The sequence below is a fragment of the Alternaria postmessia genome, assembly GCF_024291825.1.
Source record: "Alternaria postmessia strain BMP 2775 chromosome Unknown scaffold_95, whole genome shotgun sequence".
Lineage (NCBI taxonomy): Eukaryota > Fungi > Ascomycota > Dothideomycetes > Pleosporales > Pleosporaceae > Alternaria > Alternaria postmessia.
The window spans coordinates 74181-97331 of record NW_026260168.1 but is presented as its reverse complement, the minus strand read 5'-3'; the positions used below and the strand labels follow the sequence as shown (position 1 = coordinate 97331).

The following is a 23151-nucleotide window of genomic DNA, read 5'->3' as shown; positions in this document are numbered from 1 at the left end:
AAGCGCGAGTGCGAGTACGCGAGACCAGGCTGAAGGTAAGCCGAATAACGGATGAAAAAGACCGAAGAGGTGGGGACAGTAGCGTTTCGTAAACAAGGACAACCCAAGTTAGCATTCCCGAGAAGGTGCCTGGGTATGCAGTTAGTACCCAGATGCCATAAGCTCGTCGTTGCGTGTTCGGCGATAATAATGGAAGCTAGTTTCGGCGGCGTGCGTGATCACTCGCCGTGTGAGCGGTTTTTTCCAACGTTCTCGGCTTCGCCAACAAACCTCCGACCTCGCCACTGCTGACTCTTCGGCAACCTTCAGCATGCCACCGACGACCTCACCAACACAGCCTTTGAGGGCTGGTTCGGTGCAAAAGAGGGGCAGCAAGCCAGTCGCGTAAGATGACTCATCATTACACACGCTCTTGCGAAATTAATAGTGTTTGTAGTTGCCAAAGATGTCACTCGCGCAAAGTGAAATGCTCGGGAGGCCACCCATGCTCAAACTGCCGCGATAACGCTGAAACGACGCCTTGCGTGTATCCATCGCGCGACCGACAAATCAAGCTCAGTGAACATCACTTGAATGAACTGCTAAAGGATTACGAGCGTCTAAAGGATCTCGAGCGCCTACGCAGCGGCCCCTCCGGGTTGGCTCAGGCTGCTGTTCCCGTCGAAGAAGCTCTCGAAAGCAACACAGCTGTGAATGAAGCCGTGCGTAATCCACTACTTGAGGATAGGCCTTGGTTCCATGCGGTTTCCTCTGAGCATGTACCTATCCACGTTGGGGAAGCTGCCGACGCAGCATTTGCGACAAGATTCCGCCAGACTCTTGCCGTAGGAAATACCAAGCATCTACCTCGAATGGACCACGTACAAGACGATTACCTGATGCTGCCGTCTCAAGCCCCGTCTAGTTGGCCGTCACCTGCAAGAGCACGTTTCTTGGTCAAAGTGGCCCTGTCTACCGTCTGCCAATATTACCATATCGTACGCAAGAGCCAAGTCACGAGAATCCTGGAAGACGCTATCAAGAACAACGGCAATGGTAACCGGGTAGTCATCTGTAAGCTTTTAGCACTATTCGCCCTGGGCGAAGTGTATTCTGCCAAGCATGCTTCAATGGATGCGGCCTTTCCCGGCTTAGCCTACTTTGCTCAAGCAAGAAGGATGATTAGCATTCCTGCTGAGCGGCCGCAGATGGACACCATAGAGGTCACCCTACTATTGGTTTGTGGCACCAAAAACATGAAGCGGAAACATTCTCTGATACCTGCAAGGTTCTTTATTCCTTCACTGTCAATCGTCGCCATTCGGCTTACATCTTCGCAAGCTCCGCCTGTAGACTTGGTCTTATCATGGGCATGAATATGAACATACCTGAACATCAGTGCCCCGATCGGCTTGCGAGAGAGCATCGCGTACGGCTATGGTGGTCTGCATATGCTCTTGATAGATCATGCGCATCAAAACTCGGTCTTCCAGTATCTGTTGCTGATGAAGATATCATGGTAGACTTTCCCAGCAGTGACGGTCTCGATGCTGCAGAAGAAGGCGATTTTGGCGACACTGATTACAGCTTGAATAGCATCAAGTTGGCCAAACTTGCTGCTCGATTGACACGAGCTATCTACAGTAGGAGAAACCATCACGATTCGTTTTCCAAAAGGGTTCAGGCGATGCTCAAGGATCTCACCAAATGGATGGACGACCTGCCAGTTAAGTTTCATCTCGAGGACAACGACACTTCAGCACCTATCCACATTGTCTACATACATCTGCGCTTCAACCAGGTTTGTTTACTATGATCACATCAAACTCAAGCTGACCTTGACAGTGCTGTATTCTTGCCACACGACCGATACTTCTACATGTTCTCCGCAGCCACAAGCAGTCATGGTCAAATCCAACTATCGATCCCAAACGCAACCTTCCTGAAGGCGCTCTCGCACTTGCCGAAACATGCATTCAATGCGCGCGTCACAGTTATCGCATCCTTACGGAAGCCTGGATTCACGGATCCTTGGCTACGCTGGATTATTTCGACACGCAATACCTCTTCTCAGCTACTACGGTCCTCGCTATTTCTAGTCTTCTGCAGTCACCGCGGAGTCAAGCAGACGGTGACGATTTCAACAACGCGGTGGAGTTGTTGCGACAGCTTGCTCAAAGCGGTAACTATGGCGCAAAAGAGTTCGTTAAGCATATGGATGCGATAGAGCAGAGTATGCAACTTGTGGCAGATACCAGCTTTGCGCTAGGTCGACCACAGCAACCGTCAGTGGCCAGTGCAGAGCAATTGCTTCCTCCTTCCAGCGAGGCAATGACCGCTGGTATGGCTCTTGCTGATCCCTCCCTTCGTTACTTTCTTTCCGAATCCGATCTAGATCTTCAAGCTTTCAGTAACCCTGCTTTTGATGAATTGCAGACACCATACTGGTGGGCGGACGGTTGGGGAGTGGGTGGAGATATCTGAACAAACAATGCACGGATAGACTGGATCTTCGCAACTAGATTGACTAATGTATTGAATAAGGCACACGTGTGTACACGATCTAACGCCGAGGACCAATCGTGGCGATAGGAAACACTGCTTCCGTTGAAATCATCTTCGGCCAACTCCATGCTGCTCGAGGACGAGCATCCTTTGCATCCACTCGTTCAACCATGGAGCTGGCATACCTAGCCGTTACGAACGTTAACCCACCAGCCGCCAATACCAGCACGGTACTGATGGTAGCAGTTGGGCCGATGCCGATAGCCTCCATCAAGGGCACCACACCAGCACTTGAGCAAGCCGAGAATGTGTACTGGACAAGGTACTTGCCCGCAATTACTCCTCTCCTTTTTTTCGGGAACGCTTCAGCGCAATACGTGTTCAAGCTCGCAAAAGCGGCCAGGAGTCCAGCCGCCGTAAAGAAGCTCGTTACGATCGGTAGTGCAAGAGCGGCTCTTGACGTCGGTCCATATTGCAGACCCCATCCATACACGAGAGACGCTGTGGGAATCACCAGGAAGAAAGATAGCATCCCCGCGTTCAACCGGTCTTGTGGTAGTCGCTCACCACGTATTTTGATATATCGCCTTACCGTCATGTCCGAGTAGCGTCCTCCAACTATTGTGCCAAGCAAAAAGCCAGTCGCGGGCGCGAGATAGAAAAGGCCGGAGGACAGTGGGGATGTAAGGCCGAAGCGGGTAACGAGGATATGACGAGGTGCGGAGAGGATTGAGTATTGCGACCAGCTAAGGAAGCCACAACTCAGATGCTGATGAAGACGGTCAGCTTCTTTACTTGTGATGCAACGCTATTGCATGTTACGTACCGTCATGATGATATTTGGGTAGGTCATCTGCTTGAAGACTGGCAGTGGGTTGAATTGAGCCAACGCAGTCCGTCCACGCAAGTTCAACGTAAGCGCCGGCGCATCTGTCCTACTCGCTGGGACGAAGAATAGCGCGAGCATAAAAGCCAGACCGATCATCGCGACTTGCAGCCACAGGACACTACGCCAAGTCGAGTAGGTCATCATGATGCCCGCCACCAAAGGACCGAGAGGCGGTCCCAGAACTGTTCCAGCAAGGAAGAAGCCATTCGCAGTACCACGTTGAACCTACGCCAGAGCATCTGATATCAGCATTTGTTGTGTTGGAATGTGGGTGGACTACTTACAGGAGGAAAGTACTCTGCGATGATAGTCTGACCAGCAACATGAAAATAACAACCCTGCAAGCCAGACAGCACGCGCATAGTGACAAACACGGGCATGTTTGGCGCGACAGCGGCACCAATGGTAAAACTGAATAGTACCGCGACACAAGCATTGTATGCCAACTTTCGCCCCACAATCTATGTTACTTAGCTCCAACGTTGTCGTAGGCAATACTGCTATGAAGACTCACCGCAGCTATGGGACTCCACACAAACGAACTCAACCCGATGGCGAAAAGCATGCCTGCTGTTGAGAGACTGACGACTTCGGGGGTGGTGTGCAGATCTACTGCTATCTCGGTGCTTGCGCTGAGGAGTGAAGTGCTCGAGAAGCATGCAGCGAGGGTTGTCCAACTTGTTGCGAAGACGATGACATATTTGCGCCACATGGGCATACTGTCGAAAATTTCTGACGCTCTGGTTTCAGTCTTGCTCAACGTGTTGGGCGGCTGCGAAACGATTGCTTCGGGCGCCATTGGCGCACCAACAGGCACGGCTTTCTCTGCGTCATTCATGAGTTCGGGCATGACGATGAGGTCGGGATGAGGCTTGCATAGTGGATTCGGGGGTAGATGGTCTTATATGATGACATCTGAGCTTCGTTGTTGTTTGAACAGTCATGTTCGGTGAAAAGTCGCGCATGCCGTCGGTGAACATGCGTGCATTCCGAGGCGCATATCCGGCCCCACTATGATGCTGAAAGACTCATCAGCACGGCGAAACGAGTCTGCGCCGGACTTGTTAATGATTCGACGTCAAGGTATATTTCACAAAGATCGATCACCCTATGCGGACGAGATATCTGCAGCCGCCCCATCCTTCAGCCTAACCACACTGCATCTCCATCATTTAGAATGGCCCTCACATACACAGAAGTGCCTATCCATATTCAAGGCACAAGCCTCACCATCTCGACAATCCACAATCTAAACTCCAACCCCCCAATCCTCTTTCTTCACGGTTACGGCTCCAGCAAGGAAGATCTCGCAGATCTAACCGTCAATCCCTTCCTTCAACACCATGCATATATCGCCTACGACGCTCCTGGATGTGGACAAACACACAGCGCCAACCCGTCCACATCAACCATTCCCTTCCTGGTCGAAACAGCAGAAGCCATATTGTCGCATTTTCAAATACCACGATTCCACCTTATTGGCCATTCCATGGGCGGACTGACCGCACTACTGCTTGCGAGCCGGCACCCGGACCGAGTACTGAGCTTTGTAAACATCAAGGGAAATCTGGCACCAGAAGACTGTTTTCTTAGCCGGCAGATATTTGACTTCCCTACCGAAGATCCAGAAGACTTTCTCGATGCTTTTATTCAACGTACGTGTGCGACCAAGTCGTACAGCAACTATCTGTTCGCGAGTACCTTGAGATCGCGTGTCCGCGCTCACGCGGTGCGACCAATTTTCGAGTCCATGGTGCGATATTCTGACGAAGAAGACTTACTGGGCATGTTTCTCAGGCTGCCGTGTGCGAAGATGTTTATGTTTGGGGTGGAGAACCGCAGATTATCGTATTTGAGGCGGCTAGAGCGCGAAGGTGTGATGCTGGCAGAAATAGCAGAGAGTGGGCATTTCCCTATGTACTCTAACCCTGTGGAAATGTATCGCCGGATAGCAGGATTTCTGGAAGGTTCACGAACAAAGGTTCATTAGAGTTGAAAGGCCCATAGATTATAGGAACCAGAGATAGGGACAAGTTACTCTTGCCGGCCGCTTTGTTTCTCAAATAGTGGTAGCTGTATGCGCGAGGGATGGACCACGATGCTTGCCGCACAACAGTAATGAAGAGTCTTTCGTTACTGGATATTGCTTCACGTATGAGATCTGATACATCCACATAAAGGTATCAAATACTTAGACAAAGGGGTAAATCGGGGAATTCTGATGTGGCCACTTGTAGCATTCCGAATGGCACGTCGAACATGCACCTCGCAAGACCTGTAGGCGAACTATTGTACTTGGATACTATGTTTTTCACGAAAAAAAGGTTGAGGTGAAACGGGGTGGTAGAAAGAGTGAAGTAAAGGACTTCGCACCCGTAGTGTAGAAACTATCTTGCACAAGGGAACAAAAATGTAGTATTGATTTTAAATTTGAGTTCTAGATGAGTGTGCACTGTATACATTTCTGGAGCTTTACACAGCACTAGGTGCAGCAGCAACGAGCGAGGTTGTAAAACCTATTAGTCCAGTCTTCCGTGTTGTAGACTGCGAGACTAAGATACAAAGCATCATGTGTCGACATGGCAATGAACATGCAGACCAGTCAATGAGCGGATACAGTCTCTTCCTGTACTTGTAGTCTTCAGTAATGTTACTTCACATAAAACCTATAGCTTGAATCGGATTACAGGCTTTCCAATTGTCTAGTGCACAGTCAGTAACAGCGTCATTTCGAACCTCAACTCCCTAACAGTATGTCCACTCACCTGGCCAAGCGTTCTACCAAGCTCTGGCAGATCCTCCAACCGCTTCTGTGTCGTCACTGGGCGAACCAAACCACGGGAAACAAACTCAAACGCTTCATACATGTCCTCTCTTGTGCCCACGGAAGAGCTAATGATTCTAAGATCATTATCAATCATAAGCAGCGGCTCGTAAGGGACTTGTTGACCTGGAGGGAGAATCCCCACGCAGACCATTGTACCGGACGGTCCTAGCAGCCTAGGCGCACTTTCATACGCAGCGCTGACGCCGGCGCACACAAGCACCGCTTTGGCACGGCGGTTCTGTGTGATTCTCATGACTTCGTCCGCAAGGTTGGTAGTAGCAAGCACGTCGACGTACTCCTCCGCACCAGCTGACAAAGTAAACCTGCCCTTTTCGCTCCCGGCATCAATGGCTAACACACGGTATCCCATCGCTTTGGCGTACTGGACAGCCAGACTGCCGACACCGCCACCTGCTCCGGAAATTGCAACCCATTGCCCAGCGACCGCACCGCAGATCTTGAGCGCCTTGTATGCCGTGACGCCGCCGCATACAATGGGCGCGATGACTTGATCCTCGACTGCTGCGATGGACTCTGGAATCTTTATGATATACCTCTCCGGCACGACGGTGTATTCCGCAAACGTCCCATCAATTTTGCGTCCCGAGTTGAGCTGTGCCGTGCAGCGAGCCTCGCCGCCGGGCTGCAAGCAAAACACGCATTTACCGCAGATGTCGCGGAGCCAGGCAATGGCAACGCGATCCCCGATTTTGGCTGAGCTAGCCGATACAGCTTCGCCCTTGGCCACAATGTACCCAACTCCCTCGTGGCCCAGGATCTGCCGTGTGGGGCCCACTTTGCCCGATGCAAGCGCCATGTCGGTTCCACATACTCCAGTCACGGACAGCTTGACTAGCACATCTGTGGGGCTAAGCTCGGGAATGCTAACGTCGTTGATTTCAAAGGTGAAGGAGTCTTTGGAACGCTGTGTGTCGCGTTGATTAGATGATTGCTTTTATCTTTCCCTGAAGTTGGATAAGTCATTGGTGACAGGCTGACTTACTACGACTAACGCCGCCTTCATGGTGGAAGGGTGACTTGTCATGTTAGGCAATTGCGCAACTTGATGGTAGAAGTACCATACGTGTGGAGAATAGTACAAGATTAGATGGATGTCACAACTTATACTTTACTCCTATCCGGAGCTCCCGCATAACACGGTACAAATTGGATGACCACAGCTATAGACAAGCACGTCGAGTGAATCGTAACGTAGGTCTACCGGATTAACTTGAATAGGATAAGAGCTATACCTAGGTAAAGATAGATCGACCTCGGCACCAACGGTTCATGGTCATGTGACCAATGACAATAAGTGCATAGTAAGACTTGGGCGCGACATCACATTACTCATGTTACCAAGGCCGAAGCTCCGAGTCTCCGACTAACCATCTACCGTCATCTTGAACCTGAACACTCAACCTGTGTGATCCTACCATTTGCATCTAGGAAACTTGTTACTGTACCGCGGAGCCGTAGAATCATGCACTTGCGCCGCGTTCCCACAACAAGAGCGCACCAACCAACAAGACTCTACTCTCGATGAATCAGAACCCTCCACGCTGCCTTGAAGTTGAGATGTTCTACCCGAAAGCAGGGAGGAGAAACGTACAGAACACAGCCCGGGCAAGAGTACCCTATACACAGAGTTGAAGTTCAATGGAAAAGGCACAATCACAAGGAAAGTTAAAAAATACGGCGCCATGTAAAAAATCTCTAATATCTACAACAGCAAAAAGGTGCGAGGAGAAGAAAAAAACAAGTTAAGAGTACAGATCGTCATCCTGCGTTGCATCTCCAAATCCTCCTTCGGCGATGTCAACACTACTCTTTCCCTGACTGTGATTCACCGGCGCTTTGCCCTTGCCCTTGCTACTCCCGCCACTGCTTGCCGCACTACCACCACTGATATCCACACCGCCACCCGCCAGTCCATTTCCACTCACACCCGCATTACCATTCAGCTGAACGTTTTCTGTGCGGATAACCATTTCGGTCTCGTCCTCGTGGACAGGAGCTTTCGCTTTGCCCTTGGCCGTTGTTGCACTAGAAGCTTGTTCGATGGCTAGAGGAGGAGCGGCAGTACCGTTCTTCGTCTCGGCCCCTTCCTTCTTCCCTGCACCTTCGAATTGCTTCCTCACCCTATCGTAGTGCCTCAACTCGTCCGCACTAACACTAGGCACCAGCTCCTTGTGTGCTTCCATAAAGTCTTCTTCTGTCACCATGACAGCCGTGTCCTCCTCTGTAGCGAGATGGTCGAAAAAATAAGCAATGGTAATGGGTGGGTTATGTGTTGAATTGTATGCTGCGACTTTCTCATCGACTGATTTGGCGCTCCGTGTGATGGCTTTGAGCATGGCGTCGGAGCAGAGGGCATACATGTCTGCTCCTGTATATGTGAAAGGTAACCCTTGGGATACGCGGGCGAGGCTAACGGACGGATGAAGAGTAAATCTGCCAAATCGTTAGTAACCATGAACCTCTTCCCATCATCTCCATTCTTGAATGACTGAAACATAAGGGAAAAGAGATGTAAACATACTTCCTAGTCAACGCCTCCAAAATAGTCTGCTGTTTCTCATGCGTATCGCTCACACCCAGATAAAGCATCTTGTCGAAACGGCCGGGTCTCAACAACGCCTGGTCCAATAAATCTGGCCTGTTCGTCGCACCAATAACAAACACACCCTCGCCGCCATCACTCATGCCGTCGAGCTCAGCGAGCAACTGACTCACAATGCGGTCCATGACGCCGCCGCTATCACCCTGGTTACCGCGCTTCGGCGCCACGGAATCCAATTCGTCGAAGAAGACAGCACAAGGACGCGCGTCACGGGCGCGCTGGAAGACACGGCGGACGTTGGCTTCCGATTCACCAATGTACATGTTGAGCAGCTCAGGGCCCTTTACGCTGAAGAAGTTGAGGGAGAATTCCGTGGCGATGGCTTTTGCAAGGAGTGTTTTTCCTGTTCCGGGAGGGCCGTAGAAGAGGATTCCACTGCGCTTCTTCATGCCCTTTGCAAACAACTCAGGACGTGATAGAGGAAGTTGGATCGTCTCCATGACAGCGTCTTTGACGTGCGTGAGACCTCCCACATCAGACCAGCCCACGTTGGGGATCTTGGGCGCGCCGATTGCATCAGCAAAGTTCTTACGTGCGGCGTCGACGGCGGTGTCAAGATCGGCTTTTGTGAGACTGCTGCTAAAGTGACCGCCGGCTAGTTCAATGTCGCGAGTGGTGATTGTGTCGGGTGGGGTAAGCGATTTTGAAGCGGACACAGCGAGGGCTTCGAGGCGTTGTTGCTTTGCGACAAGAGCTCTATCGACAACATCTACGAGGTCGCCAGCTACTAGGGCGGCAGTCTTGACGGCGACGTTTGCTAGATCAACTTCAGGGGAGAGACGGATGCCGGCGTCGTCGACGATGCTTCGAAGAATACCTTCTCTTTCGCCTTCGTCAGGGGCTGTCATCTCAATCTCATGGGTGAAGAGTCCGCGGATACCTTCTGGTACCTTGTCGATTTCGGTTGTTGTTGCGATCAGTACGCGAGAGTCGGCTAAGATCTCTTTTAATGCTGTGTTCATACGATCAGCGTTGAGTGCGTCGACATGCTTGACCAACAGTGCTGTAAACTCAGCACCACATGTCAAAGCTCGCTCGGCCCTAGCTTTCAGGAAGCCTTCAGTTTTGACATCGCCACCTCCGGCACCGCCTTCAGTGACGATATCGAAAGCATCGATGGAGAACGTGTGCAGGCCAAGGTCTTCACAAGCTTTCGTCGCAACGGTAGACTTGCCAATGCCACGTTGGGTCGAAGTAATCAAGACGGCGATAGGTGGCAGACCTAGGTGGATGGCTCGAGGGCTGGTAGCCACGGACATGAGTTCGCGCAATCGTCTCCGCAGCGACGAGATGTAAGGTTTAGGCAGTTCGTCCAGTGCCATGGTCTTTTGAGAGCTTGATACAGGAGCTCGTTTGGCACCTAGATAGTATTGCCATGCATTGTTGATGGGAGCTGGCGTCTTGCCTTGCTCGCTACCGTTCATCTCCATCTTTGTGCTAGCAGCATCTACCGTCACAGCGCCGCCCCAGATATCAACTTCTTCGCCATCGTGAGACGTGTGAGTAGGACTTGATACATTGCCAATCTTGAACCACGATACGACCTTTGGATTGCGGCTGCTGACACTTGTGCTTTCATCACTAGCGGTTGGCTTGACTCTCGCGAGAAGCTCGTCGTTACCGACGTCCTCTTCTGTTGTAGTTTGGAACACTGCACGACCAAGGGACTCGTCGATTGATACGCCTATCAGGTCACCGCTCTTCACTATCCGCCGCTTTTGCTCAAAGTGGTCTTTCAAGGCAGCGAACAAACTAGGTTGAAGTAAACGATCGGACGATAGAGGTGTTGATACTTTTAGGAGTGTGACCTCTTTAGCGGATGGTGGCAAAGAAGAGCTGTTCAACCGCGGCTTCTGAATAGCGCTCCTAGGCAGATGCGAAGACTGGCTGGGGGTTAATGGGGTGATACGAAGGTGAGAAGGACTGCCTAGGTTTGCAAGAAGAATTGGTGAAAGATAGGCATGTAGCGACAAGGCTGGTTGTGAGAAGCCCGAGAAGCTGCTTCGTCGATCAAGATCCGAAGTCTTCTGGACGGGGTATCGTGCCACCTTCTTGGACATGTTTTCTGGCAAGCCGAAGACCCTGACGGGGCGCCAATTCGTGTTCTCTTCTTCGTCTGCTCGTCCGAATGCGCCCAAGCCCCAGAGGGGATGTGACGAAGGGGCTTCGGTACCTTCGAGCTTCACCCAGTCGCCCGAGAAGCAGCCAACCTTGACCAGTGTATTTATGTCGACGAATACACGAGCTTCTTCGTCGTCTTCGCTCCCAGGCTTTGGGTGAACAAGATCATCCGGAACGCTCTGGAGGAGCCCCTGGGCCTTGAACACCTTGCTCTTGCTTGTCGGCCCACGAGCTGTCGTAGCCGTGAAACTGGAATAGACTGATCCTGGGGTCGCAATTCCGTTGGTACGGAAGTTGCCGGGTCGGGGCGTTGCGGATGTAAAGGACGAAAGCACACCGGAGGACTGAGGCGGGAGCATAGGCGCATTCAGCGAGATGATGTCGTCGGACTCATCGGACAGATCTCCAGCATCGCTTTCAGAGAGCTCAGACTCGAAATTATCGGTAGATTCCTCGTCTGGCGGAGAGGCATTGCGCGAGTTGTCTTCTGCTGCGGAGTAGAAGGTATCGTTGGACGTATCGTCGGTTTCGTCGTCGTCGCCGAATCCATTGGTAGTCGCAGGCTGCTTAACGGGTGGGAGGAGGACAGCTTGCTTGGAGCTGCTGCGATGCGATTGGAGTATGACGATTCTCGTGCTCGGTAGCAGGAGACCTTGCGACACAGGTTCCGAGGCGCTGATCTTGGCTGGCGGAGGTGGGACGTGGGTGATGGGATGAGCGGGTAGCTTCAGAGGAAGCAAATCGCCAGTGTGGAGGACGGTGGGTAGTTGTAGGGCTTCGCGTACGGCCTGTCGCCAAACCTCCTCTTGCGTCGCGAGGTCGACGGCCTTGCCCATTGTCCCGTTGGCTTCCAGACGGCTCTTGGAGGCTCGCGATGCACCATTCATCTGGGTAATGAAGCCCCCGCCGAATTTTGCATGCACCTCGTCCAGCTTCCGCAGCGCTTCCGTGTCCAGATTGACATAGACGGTATCTAGCCCGACGGGTACAACATCGTATATGCGCACCTCGATGGGTGTGTCTCGCCTCTGCGTCTTGTTTGGGGCGATGTTCTGGAGGAGGTGCGAAAACGACTGGAGGGCGAGGGACGACGCTGGGATCTGGAGAGACGAATGCGGACGCGCTGTGCCATTCTCCGTCTTGTCGGCTGGTCGCACGGGCAGGATGGTCCAGGGGGTATTCTGGGAAGCGACGATGGAGCTCGGTAGCCAGGGGGTTATGGCGACGTGTTGAACGCGATGCGAGTCTGGCGTGTCTCCGTTCGTTGCTGCTCTTGTCAGCGACTTCCCTCGCACACTCATTACCAACTCTGCTCTTCACATACCCGCGCTCCTGCTTCTGGATCCAGGAAACAGGTCGTTGAACAAGTCCTCCGACAGCACTCCGACCTCGCCCTTGATGCGGTCGTCGAGCAGTAATCGCGCCGGGATAGGAGGGCGGTCAAGACGTCTCCTCCGTCGCTTCTTGTGTGCATGAACGACTCCATTCTGCGCGTCCATGATGGATTACTGGAGAGTGTCTGCCTCAATGGACAGTGTTGTGAGCATTGGCGGCTCTCTGTTTGTTGCATGCCATGAGCCCGACCATCAGATAGTAGTAGAGCCGCATTGCCTCGGCAGAGCTAGTCCGCTCGGAATGCATGGGTACGTGCGACGAGCCCCCGCGTCTACTGAACTGATTGGGGACAGTAATCCAACAGGCACGCCATTCGCTCTTGCAGTGACTCCTGATAGTTCGACACCGGAGTCGAGTCCGCAGTCTCTTCACATGTCAAACCAGTGCGAACGCCATGCAAACCATAGCCACACAACAGTAAACCCTACTTCCATCTCCCGCTATGAAATTTCCAAACGCGGTAGTTGACATGCATCCCGTCTGGAGATCGCTTGTTGATTTGCCGCGTCCTTCTTCAACCCTGACGTAATGTTATCTCCAACCAAGGCGCGAGCAGCCACCGCGTCAAAAATATCAATTCACAAAAAAGCCGCAACATGTCTTTCACGTCTTTCAACCTCGCCCTTGTGCCTCACGACCCTTTCTGCGCGTTCCGACGATCGCAACCATCCACCTGGGAATACATCACTGGGAACATAACACTGGGAAGCGTCTGAGCTGCCGAACAGCCGTACTTATGCTCCGCGGAACCCTGGATTCTCCACATCACCGTTGTCGAACCGCACGACTTTACCTAAACCAACATGCCGAGTGCCGCTGTCACATCCGTCAAACACCGTATTGAAGAGCAGTTCAACCACGACGAACAGAAGAACAAATCCAAGGCACAAGCCGCAGCAGATTTCGCACACCAGGCCGAGCGTCTCGGACAATACACACCAGACCAAGAAGATGAGAACACAGGCTCTACACAGGCGGTTCAAGCACGCTTCATAACGCCGCAAGACCCCGTTGTCGAAACCGCAAACGGCCATCGCTTACCTGCCGTTCCGCTTGAAGAAGCGACAAAGCTGAACCAGCTGCGAGATAGTATCGACGACCGTGATCCGGCGCAAAAAGAACCGTTGGAACCGCGACTGAGAGAAGCGAAAGATGGGACGGTACATGGTCTGCTTCCGAAAGAAGCAGAGATGGATGGTGAGGGCAAATCTGATGTTCCACTGGGAGATTCCAAAGCACCATGGAAGACGAATCCTCTTTTCCCGCCTCTCCCCATGTACGGACCGCCTACACTCATGAGGCAATGTCAATGCTGGTTCTTTCGATTCTCATCGGGTATCTTGTCATTTTTATTTCTGCTCGTCATTGTCTTGGGCGCTGGCTTTACGTCACTCCCGGGTATGTGCAAACACCTATTCCTCCTCCTGACATTTCGAGATCCGGAGAAACGGCGCCCCTTCCACGAAGAAGAAACCAAACGAAAGCGCGCACGTCGCGAAGCAGAAAGAGCATGGAAGAAACACGACACCACACCGTCAGCCAAGAAACTGGAGTCTGGGGAAGACAGCAGCCCAATCGATGACTTCTCACCCTTAGAAGGCGGTCCTGATCCTTTGGTCTGCGACGTCCGCCACTACGCCCGCCGCGTAGGTCTAGACTGCGAGATCTTCAACGTCCAAACCGAAGACGGCTTCATCATCGAACTCTGGCACCTCTACAACCCGCGCGAGTACTCACGTACAGACGCTTCTGCGCGCTCTCCCCATTCCCCCGAGCTCTTTCCCCAAGATAGCACGCACGTCACCGGCTCGCAATACTCGGATGGCGAAAAAAAGTATCCGGTGCTTATGATACACGGCCTCTTGCAATCGGCCGGCGCTTACTGCACCAATGATGACGACAGTCTAGCTTTCTTCCTCGCAAAGTCTGGTTACGACGTTTGGCTCGGCAACAACCGATGTGGGTTCAAGCCGCGACACTGCACATTGCAATACGGAGATCCACGCATGTGGGCGTGGAATATTCGTCAAATGGGCGTCATGGACCTTCCCGCGCTCATCTCTCGCGTTCTATCAGAGACTGGGTTTGAGAAGTTGGGACTCGTGGCGCATAGTCAGGGAACTACACAGACGCTCGTTGCGTTGGCCAAGGAACAACGACCCGAGATTGGGGAAAAGATAAGTGTCTTCTGCGGGCTGGCGCCTGCGGCTTATGCGGGGAAGCTGATAGGGAAAGCGCAGTTCAAGTTCATGCAGGTTATCAGTCCAAATATGTTTCGGACTGTTTTTGGGATTCACGCTTTCATTCCTTTTATGATGATCATGCATAGTCTCTTGCCAGGGAGGTTCTATGGGTCCATGGGATACCGCGTCTTTGCCTTTTTGTTCAACTGGACAGACGACCGATGGGAGCGTGATTTGCGGAACCGCATGTTTCAATTCGCGCCGGTTTATGTTAGTGCGGAGAGTATGAGGTGGTGGCTAGGAAGAGAGTGCTTTGCACGGCAAAAATGTATTCTGGCTACGAGAGAGGAGAAGATTATGGAGGATAGGGAGGATGAGGAGATGGAACACGAGCAGGTCCAAACTCACAAACAGTCTCACGACTTGGATGACGAGAGGGAGGAAGAGAAGGGTGAGAGAAAAGAGGCAGAACGGTACGCGTGGTACGGTCCACAGACTCCCCCCTTTGCACTCTGGGTCTGTGGTTCCGACGATTTAGTCGACGGCCGTCGCCTACTTCGTCGCTTTGAGCGTGGAAGAGAACCATACGTTGATGTTGTACACTCCAAGGTCATTGAAGGCTACGAGCATCTCGATGTCATTTGGGCCATGGATGCGATTGAGAAGGTGGGCAAGGAGGTTAGAGAGACGATTTGGAAGACGGCGGATCAAGAGGCACGTAAGGTTTGCAGAACACCAAAGGGGTGCGAGGATATCAGGGAATTTTACAACAAGGGGGAGAAGAAGGAGAGTAGGATGAGGGAGGTGGATGCGAGTGCAGGGGAGTGGAGTGAGAAGGGGAAGGAGGCTGTGGTCGATGGGCCTGGAGAGTAATGCTGTTGTGAGTGATAGAGTACACATAGACGGCGCTTTTGGTTTCCTTTCAGCACATGATATCCCCTGTCCTTCCAAAGGAGGCAGTTTAGACTAGGAATGGACATGGTTCGCAACATCAGCTAACTTGGCGCACAAGGTTTGTGCATACACTGTTAGGATCGTCGGCTTGCACTTGATAGTTCACTGACTCTCCACACCGCAAATCCTGGCCACCAATACCGTCCGAGGCACAGCAAGTACGCGAGCTTCCAGTGTTGTCTTCGCCATCACACCGCAAGGGACGGATCCCTGAAAAACGAGCGGTCTTCCCGCTGTGCCGCATGGCCGCCACGGTTGATATGGTTGAAAGCGGCAAGGCGTGTCTAGTTGGTCGCGGACTGGTCGCGTACATAAACAAACCGTGCGCCAGACCCCTGCAGCGACCCCACCAAGCTAGACCAACGCGGCGCTCCTCACCGCTTGAACCCAGAACACTTCTGCCTCCAGCGTCGACGCCAGGAACTTGAAGTCTCCTTCGACAGTCGTCTGTTTGACACAGCAATACATCCACCATGCGAGGAGAGGTATGTCACGTTGGAACGGCTTCTTTTGGGGCTTCAATCGCTCGTAGGGCAGTGGGGGACCCCCGCCTCTTGCGCCGACATGCATCAGATGGAGCTGTTTACACGGCGCACACTGCTAACACCAAGCTCTACAGATCTGCCACCTTCACATCGGCCAAGCTGGTACCCAGCTGGGTAACAGCGCCTGGGAGCTGTACGTTGTCGCGAAACCGCATGCGCCCGAAGCCTTGTTGACACTGTAATGCCAGGTACCTCCTCGAGCACGGTCTGCTCCCCGATGGTCGTCCCAACCCCGATGCGAAGGAGCTTGGTGAGGGCGGTTCCTACGAGACCTTCTTCACCGAGACTGGCAGCGGCAAATACGTCCCCCGTTCCATCTTCGTCGACTTGGACCCTTCGCCAATCGACGAAATCCGAACCGGCGCCTACCGCCAATTGTTCCACCCTGAGCTGTTGATCAGCGGCAAGGAGGATGCTGCCAACAACTGTGCGTGTCGGGAAGCTGTTGGGAGACACGGAGATACTGACGAGGATAGATGCTCGTGGCCACTACACCATCGGCAAGGAGATGGTCGACAGCGTCATTGAGAAGATCCGTCGCGTTGCTGGTGAGTCGGACGCTCGACTCCAACACGATGCGCCTGCTAACACGCGCACACAGACAACTGCTCCTCGCTCCAAGGTTTCCTCATCTTCCACTCTTTCGGTGGCGGTACCGGTTCCGGTTTCGGCGCGCTTCTCCTCGAGCGCCTCAGCACCGACTACGGCAAGAAGTGCAAGCTCGAATTCGCCGTCTACCCAGCTCCCCGCGTCTCCACCTCGGTCGTCGAGCCCTACAACGCCGTTCTGTCGACACACAGCACCATTGAGAACTCTGACTGCACCTTCCTCGTTGACAATGAAGCTGTCTACGACATCTGCAGACGCAGCTTGGACATTCCCCGTCCCAACTACGAGCATCTCAACCGCCTCATCGCCCAGGTTGTTAGCTCCATCACCTCGTCTCTGCGCTTCGATGGTGCGCTCAATGTCGATTTGAACGAGTTCCAGACCAACCTTGTGCCATACCCGCGTATCCACTACCCGCTCATTAGTTACGCGCCTGTCATCTCGGCCAAGAAGAGCTCCCACGAGAGCTTCAAGGTCTCTGACCTTACCTTCCAGTGTACGTCAAGACGCTATGTCAGTCCGTCCGGTGCATGTCTTGCTAACTTGACCAGGCTTCGAGCCCAACAACCAAATGGTTGTCTGTGACCCTCGCAACGGAAAGTACATGGCCGTTGCGCTCCTCTACCGTGGTGACATCGTCCCCCGCGACTGCTCCGCTGCCGCTGGTGCGCTCAAGGCCAAGTCGTCCTTCAACTTGGTCGAATGGTGCCCCACTGGTTTCAAGCTCGGAATCAACTACACCAAGTACGTGTCTCCCCTTTTCCCCATTTCCTTCTCTTCATTACCCCATTTTCTAACACTTTTCCAGGCCCATCTCTGTTCCCGGCTCCGAACTCTCCTCGGTCGACCGTTCCGTGGCCATGTTGTCCAACACTACTGCCATCGCCGAAGCCTGGTCCCGCCTCGACCACAAGTTTGATCTCATGTACAGCAAGCGTGCGTTTGTGCATTGGTATGTTGGTGAGGGTATGGAGGAGGGTGAATTTAGCGAGGCGAGAGAAGATCTTGCAGCGCTTGAGAAAGATTACGAAGAAGTGGCTTCTGATTCGCTTGACGATGAGGTTGAGGAGGGTGAGTACTAAACTCGTTTGTTTTTTTATATTCAAAGGGAGAAGTGTGGTTAGCTGAGGGAGACAAGACATTTGGGCGATTGTTGCTGAAGCTTACGAATGATGTAAGCGATGGGACAAGTTTCCCGCTGGAATGGCATACTTTACCTCTTACGGCATCTTGTGTTGAATTGATGTTTCTGTTGTTGTTGTTGTCGTCGTCGTTGTCGTGTTCGACTCACGTGCACGATATACAAGGCAGGATATGAACGGGTGTAGAAGTAACGAGCCCTACGTTATCGCCTACGTTGGCTTCTGCTAAGAGAGCTTGTAGAGATTTATGATATTCTAGATTTCTATTCATGTCTACACAGTATATTTCATGATGAAGGATTATGCAACCAGTTTATTGGAGTTTTTCGTCTCCCGACGAATATTGCGCTGAAGGAGAGATTATGTACAAATCAAAGGGGGAGAGAAGCCCGGCGCACTGCCCTTGGCTGTCTGCAGACTAAATCTAAAAAGTGTTCGCTCTACGCGTCGAAGAAAAATGGACAAACAAGACGACAAAGAAAAAACACTAGGACACTTTTGTCGTTCCATGAACCTATCCCACCACTACTAGGCTTTCCACTTCCAGGAGGAGAGAGAATGACCACTCTCAGAGGAACAGAAGAATAGGAAAACGAGTTCACCACTCTAGTGAAACCTCCTCATCTCGATCCCATCAGTCCGCGATCGTTGCGGATGACCAAACGTCCTCTCACTATCCGCCGTACTAGGCAGCGCACCCGTACTCCTCGGCATATCCGCACTAGCATTGCGCATTGGAATCTCCTCTTCCGTCGTTGCTCGACTATGCACGGCCCTGGGGCTAATCACACCGGTCCTAGGATCCAGCGTATTCTTGCGTTTGGGAGGGGTATCGTAGTCGCTGTTTGCTTCTGGGATATCGGCCATGGCGGCCTCCTCGTCTGCGCCACCATGGCTGTGGCGGGAGCGGCTGAAGAAGCGATTCCGGTGCGTGCGTTCCTTGAGGACGGACGAGGCGTTTGTGCCGACGCGCTGGAGACCCGTGGAGCGCGCAGAGGCGCTCGTGTCTTCGGAGGCGCGCGCGCGGTCGCGGTCTTGGCTGCGTGAGGGAGATGTGACGCGGACGACGGTGGCGCGGGCGCGCGATTCGGCTTCGCGGTCGTCGAGCACGTCGCCCGATGGGTCGTCGAGGCCCATGCTCTTCATTCCCAGCGAGAAGTCGACGCGCTTGTTCATGGCTGATAGCGTTTCTGCTACGCCCGGCTTGCGCAGGATGGAACCTGAGCGCGTGCGCCCGGTTGCGGGTCCAGCCGTCGTACCGCCAGGTGATGCAACGCCTTCTGCAGGCGCGACAAAAGGTTGGTCTTGGGGTTCGTTGCGGATGTTGCCGTTGGGCTGGTCGGGCGTGCCGTTGATGCCAACACCAGGTGTAGCCGGGTTCTGCAGGTTCTGGAGGTAAACGGGGAAGCTCTCCTTTTGGCCTGGGTAGCGCATGCGCGGGCCCTCGATGCCGCATTCCTGGATGGCCATGGTGAGGGCGCAGATGAATTTGTTGCGGCGCTGGAGACGGAGGAGTTCGTTTTGCCAGTTGGATTTGTAGAAGAAGACAACGTTGAGCTCGAGCCAGTGGACTTCCTGGACGGCGCGGAGTTCGGTGAGGATGTTGGTTTGGTATTCGCGCTTCTCCTCGGTGACGAATTCGAGGAGAACGTTGCGGAGTTGTTCGATTTGCTGAAGCGTTGTGCCGAACTTGATGATGATGGGGACGGCTTCGGCGAGGGCTCCCGATCGACGATGGTTGAGGATGAAGAGCGTGTTGAGGTAGCTGTTGGGCGCTTGGACAATGTGACCTTGCATCTTCTTGAATTCCGTGTAGAAGAGGGCAATCTCCTTGACGAAGTAGTCGTCGCCGCGGCCTAGATCTCCCGTGTTACCGTAGACTGTGACGCGGTCACCGACATCGTAGGGGTGCTTGACGAAGACGAAGATGCAAGACTGGAGGAACTCCTGAGCGGTTGCGGAGAAGAGCCACGACAGAGCGAGAAGGGTCGAACCAGCGGATGTAAGCACACCCGCGGCGGACGTCGAGATGAGCGAGATGAACACGATGATTGTGATGATGAGCACAATGAACATGAAGACATCGTCGAGCTTGGAGACGACGCTATCGAGATCCTTCAGGGATGCGGTGATGGACTTGCGTTCACGACCAATTTCGACACAGACAGCCTCGAGTTCTTCCATGGAGATGTCGCCGTTCATGTCCTTGTCGAACATGGAGAATGCAGCGGTGGCTTCGTCGTCGCTGTCGAAAGCGTTGTTGAGATCCTCGGCATGAACTGTCTCTGTCTCGGGTCGCGCAAAAGTTCGGTAGAGTCGGCGGGCTAGGACCTGGGCACCACTGGTTGTGCCAATAAGTTGCAAGACGACCTGGTGAGGATGGCCACTGCCGGTCACCGTGCGACCTGTGAAATCCCCAGCAACCTTTCCAGCAACGTCTCCAAACTTGTTGAAACCGACTTTGATGTTCTTTTGTGCCTCTGTGAGGATCTGACCGGGAGTGCGAGCGCCAGATGGAGCGTGGTCTTCGTTTTGTTCAAACTCTGAATCTTCCATGGCGATCTTCTCTTTGGAGAACCGGTACAACTTGGCCAAACTTCCAATCTGGAACTTGTTCAGCTCGATCCTATCTTGGTAAGTTCGGAGATGGAAGCTGATGGCGATGAGCTGGATGATGATCTTCTCGATAAAGTTGAGGACGAAACCAACGAACAGAGAGACGAGAACCTTGTTCATAGTCTTTTCCCAGCTTTTAGTGTTCTTGTTACCATTGACGTGATGGTTCGTCATCGTCGGTAGGAAAGATACTTCGATGGCCAACCACCAGAAAAACAAGGTAGCTGGAAGTTCGAGCTGCTTGCCCATGTCTCTCCATTTCTTGCTGTTATTGGTGAAAAGACTAGAGACGAGACCGATAGGCCATGGAAGGAGTTTAGCAAGTACCTGCAATGGATGTCAGTGCTAATAACTGCGAAAGGCGAAAGATACTCACTCGTCCAGCCCAAAGCGTCAGCCATATGATCATAAGCCAGATGGAAAACCAAAGAAGCTCAACACCCCCGACACTAGCATTAGGAAAGGCAAATATCGCAACCAATATTGGGATGAGGATCAGGAGAACCATGGGAGTAATGTACGTAAAGTACCTCACAAGCCACGATGAGTTGTGAATCTTCTTGAAGAACTTGGAGAAGCTCGTGGTCGGGTTCTCAGGTGGCGTATAGCGAGCCGCCTGCTCGTGCAATGGGTTCGTCGCCGCGTCGAAGTCGTCTACGAGGTCCTCCCTACGGGATCGTACGCGTGAAAGAGATGGGTTCATTGACGCATTACGCCTCAGAGCCTCCTTTTCGTCCAGGCCTTGCTCGATAGCCAGCACGGCAAGGTCATCGTTGAGCCTGCTCGCCTGCTCACGTGTCTGCGAAGGCGATTGTACGCCCTTCATGGCTGGGATGTCGTGTGCGGTCTCGACGGTAAGATGGGTGCCAGATCGCGATCTCATGTGTGTTGGCCGTGCCCCAGTGTCCACACGCAATGGATGGTGATGTTCGTCCCCCACGACTGTGCCGTCCTCGTCGGAAGATCGCTGGTGAGGGTATAGATTACTGTCCATATCGTATGTCGGCTCCGGCCGCTCGATGTTCGGTGTCGTCATGGTGTAGAGGCGCGCTCAGGCCCAAGTTCGACAAAGTGTCCGACCGAAAAGCACTCTGGGGGAGCGATAAGGAAGCGACTGTGTTTGCTTTCGCGGCGATTTTTCTGTGGAAGCAAAATCTTATCAATGAAACGATGGTGTGCTTTTCGACGCCAGACTAGAAGTCAATGGCATGCGCTCGACCTTCCGGCGGTCCAGGGTCAAACGCGAACTGCTGCAACGGGATGACGTCAAGCTCTGTGCCGAATTTTCCAGATGGTGTTTTAGCGAGTGACGGAGAAAAGCGGCTTGTTCTGCAGTGATTAATTGATAGTAAGGTGCGATGGAGAAAGAAGAAAGATAACACAGTGGAATGAACAGCAGCGATGTTAGCAAAGCATGAGGTGGAGCATGCCCGGGGTTAAAGGAGCAGCGCTGGGCCAGGGATTATTTTTGGGGCTCCCGATCTGCGATTCCTCATTTTCGCCTGCCAACCCTTCGTCACTGACTGGCGCGAAAGGAAAAATGGGTCGTGGACGCGACGGTGGACGAGTTGTGGCCATGGCAAACACACCGGGTGGGCCTGGTCGCTTTGTCTAGAATCTCTGTTGGGATCGATTTTGGTACAAAAAGCTGTAAGGATACGCGTCCGCAACCAACCATAGCCATCGCGCATACCGCAATAAGCCCGTTATTGGCGTTCAACAATGGTGCCGGGTACCTATCTTGGTCGCGATGCCGATGACAGTCGTGTCGCATACACCGTTAGGGTTCTGCCAACAGTTTCTCAAGCGACAGCCACCGACGTCACCCAGCATTGCAATGCAGGTCCCGGACACTTCTCTTCTCGGTCCCTCAAAATTCTGCAGACTGTGTCTATTTTGAGCATGTGCAGTCCTCGGAGATCGCGCGATACACAAGCAAAAAGTTAATCAATAGCTGCTGCTCGGTCGCTCAGTCGGTCGCATCGACTTGGGGATTACTCGACCGTTATTTCTTTATCTTTCACGTGTCAAGGGATCCCAAGGTGCTTATCCTTAATTTCAGGGTCATTGCCGTTATCGCGGAAGGCTGTTTCGCAAAACGCCCGTGGCGTGCGACAAAAGCTTGAGCGTGCCGATCCTAATGCCGCCCCTGCATAACCAAGGCCTTCCTTGGAATCGTCGTGGGGGTCGGGATCGATGCACAACACCATCAAGAGGGATCTCGACTCCCAAGTCCGGACCCGCTGTATCGCATTGTCTCCATCTTTCTCCCCAGATGTTATCCGGCGATGTGCGCAGGATGAGTGTCCCTGTGCGAAGTCAGTTCCAGACACCGGATAAGGCGGCAACTTTCCCAATGCTTGTGGTGACACCAACCCAACGACTTGTCGAGCGGGATACTCTCCACATGTTATCCATATTGACGATTCATGATTTAGGCAGACGACGTGTCCTCGCAGGACAGATTCTAAGCGATACGTTCTTAGAACTTGTGGTGGAGGAAGCTTGCTCGGCTTCCACATAACCCGATTCCGTTGGTACCAAAGGTGGTGGGTCGCTCTCTATGCAATATGTCATAACTCGTATCCTACGAAAAAGCGTCTTTAACACTTACTGTGATGTAACTTGTCGTTAAAACCCAACTCCTAGTGCGGAGGGTCGGAGTAAACCTACATTCGTCCGAAGCCTAGCGTTATGGATGTGACGAAAGATTGTTGGCTTCAGTACGCTGAAGATTAGTAACCGAACGGCACGACCTTACAA

The 23151-nt window shown here is 52.9% G+C and overlaps 7 protein-coding genes across 7 annotated transcripts; 3 read left to right on the top strand and 4 right to left on the bottom strand.

Moving 5' to 3' along the window:
* Positions 1-310: 310 nt before the first annotated feature.
* J4E82_009612 (uncharacterized protein) lies at positions 311-2463 on the top strand (the record flags this gene model as incomplete). Its single annotated transcript, XM_051735835.1, has 4 exons — positions 311-384; positions 437-1217; positions 1268-1780; positions 1825-2463. The coding sequence occupies 4 exons, from the start codon at positions 311-313 to the stop codon at positions 2461-2463; spliced, it is 2007 nt and encodes a 668-aa protein (XP_051584431.1).
* Positions 2464-2542: 79 nt separating this feature from the next.
* On the bottom strand, positions 2543-4223 carry J4E82_009611 (uncharacterized protein; the record flags this gene model as incomplete). Its single annotated transcript, XM_051735834.1, has 4 exons — positions 2543-3253; positions 3311-3598; positions 3658-3834; positions 3888-4223. 4 exons carry the CDS (start codon positions 4221-4223, stop codon positions 2543-2545), a joined length of 1512 nt encoding a protein of 503 aa, XP_051584430.1.
* Positions 4224-6039: 1816 nt separating this feature from the next.
* On the bottom strand, positions 6040-7224 carry J4E82_009610 (uncharacterized protein; the record flags this gene model as incomplete). The annotated part of the gene is made up of 3 exons (XM_051735833.1): positions 6040-6075; positions 6139-7125; positions 7204-7224. The coding sequence occupies 3 exons, from the start codon at positions 7222-7224 to the stop codon at positions 6040-6042; spliced, it is 1044 nt and encodes a 347-aa protein (XP_051584429.1).
* A 739-nt stretch (positions 7225-7963) lies between these two features.
* Positions 7964-12443, bottom strand: J4E82_009609 (uncharacterized protein; the record flags this gene model as incomplete). Its single annotated transcript, XM_051735832.1, has 3 exons — positions 7964-8654; positions 8743-12211; positions 12269-12443. The coding sequence occupies 3 exons, from the start codon at positions 12441-12443 to the stop codon at positions 7964-7966; spliced, it is 4335 nt and encodes a 1444-aa protein (XP_051584428.1).
* Positions 12444-13142: 699 nt separating this feature from the next.
* Positions 13143-15395, top strand: J4E82_009608 (uncharacterized protein; the record flags this gene model as incomplete). The annotated part of the gene is made up of 1 exon (XM_051735831.1): positions 13143-15395. The coding sequence occupies one exon, from the start codon at positions 13143-13145 to the stop codon at positions 15393-15395; it is 2253 nt and encodes a 750-aa protein (XP_051584427.1).
* Positions 15396-15718: 323 nt separating this feature from the next.
* TUB1_2 (alpha-tubulin) lies at positions 15719-17712 on the top strand (the record flags this gene model as incomplete). Its single annotated transcript, XM_051735830.1, has 8 exons — positions 15719-15798; positions 15885-15961; positions 16088-16154; positions 16210-16448; positions 16498-16569; positions 16623-17126; positions 17182-17374; positions 17439-17712. The coding sequence occupies 8 exons, from the start codon at positions 15719-15721 to the stop codon at positions 17710-17712; spliced, it is 1506 nt and encodes a 501-aa protein (XP_051584426.1).
* Positions 17713-18378: 666 nt separating this feature from the next.
* On the bottom strand, positions 18379-21424 carry J4E82_009606 (uncharacterized protein; the record flags this gene model as incomplete). The annotated part of the gene is made up of 2 exons (XM_051735829.1): positions 18379-20715; positions 20765-21424. 2 exons carry the CDS (start codon positions 21422-21424, stop codon positions 18379-18381), a joined length of 2997 nt encoding a protein of 998 aa, XP_051584425.1.
* Between the last annotated feature and the right edge of the window lie 1727 nt (positions 21425-23151).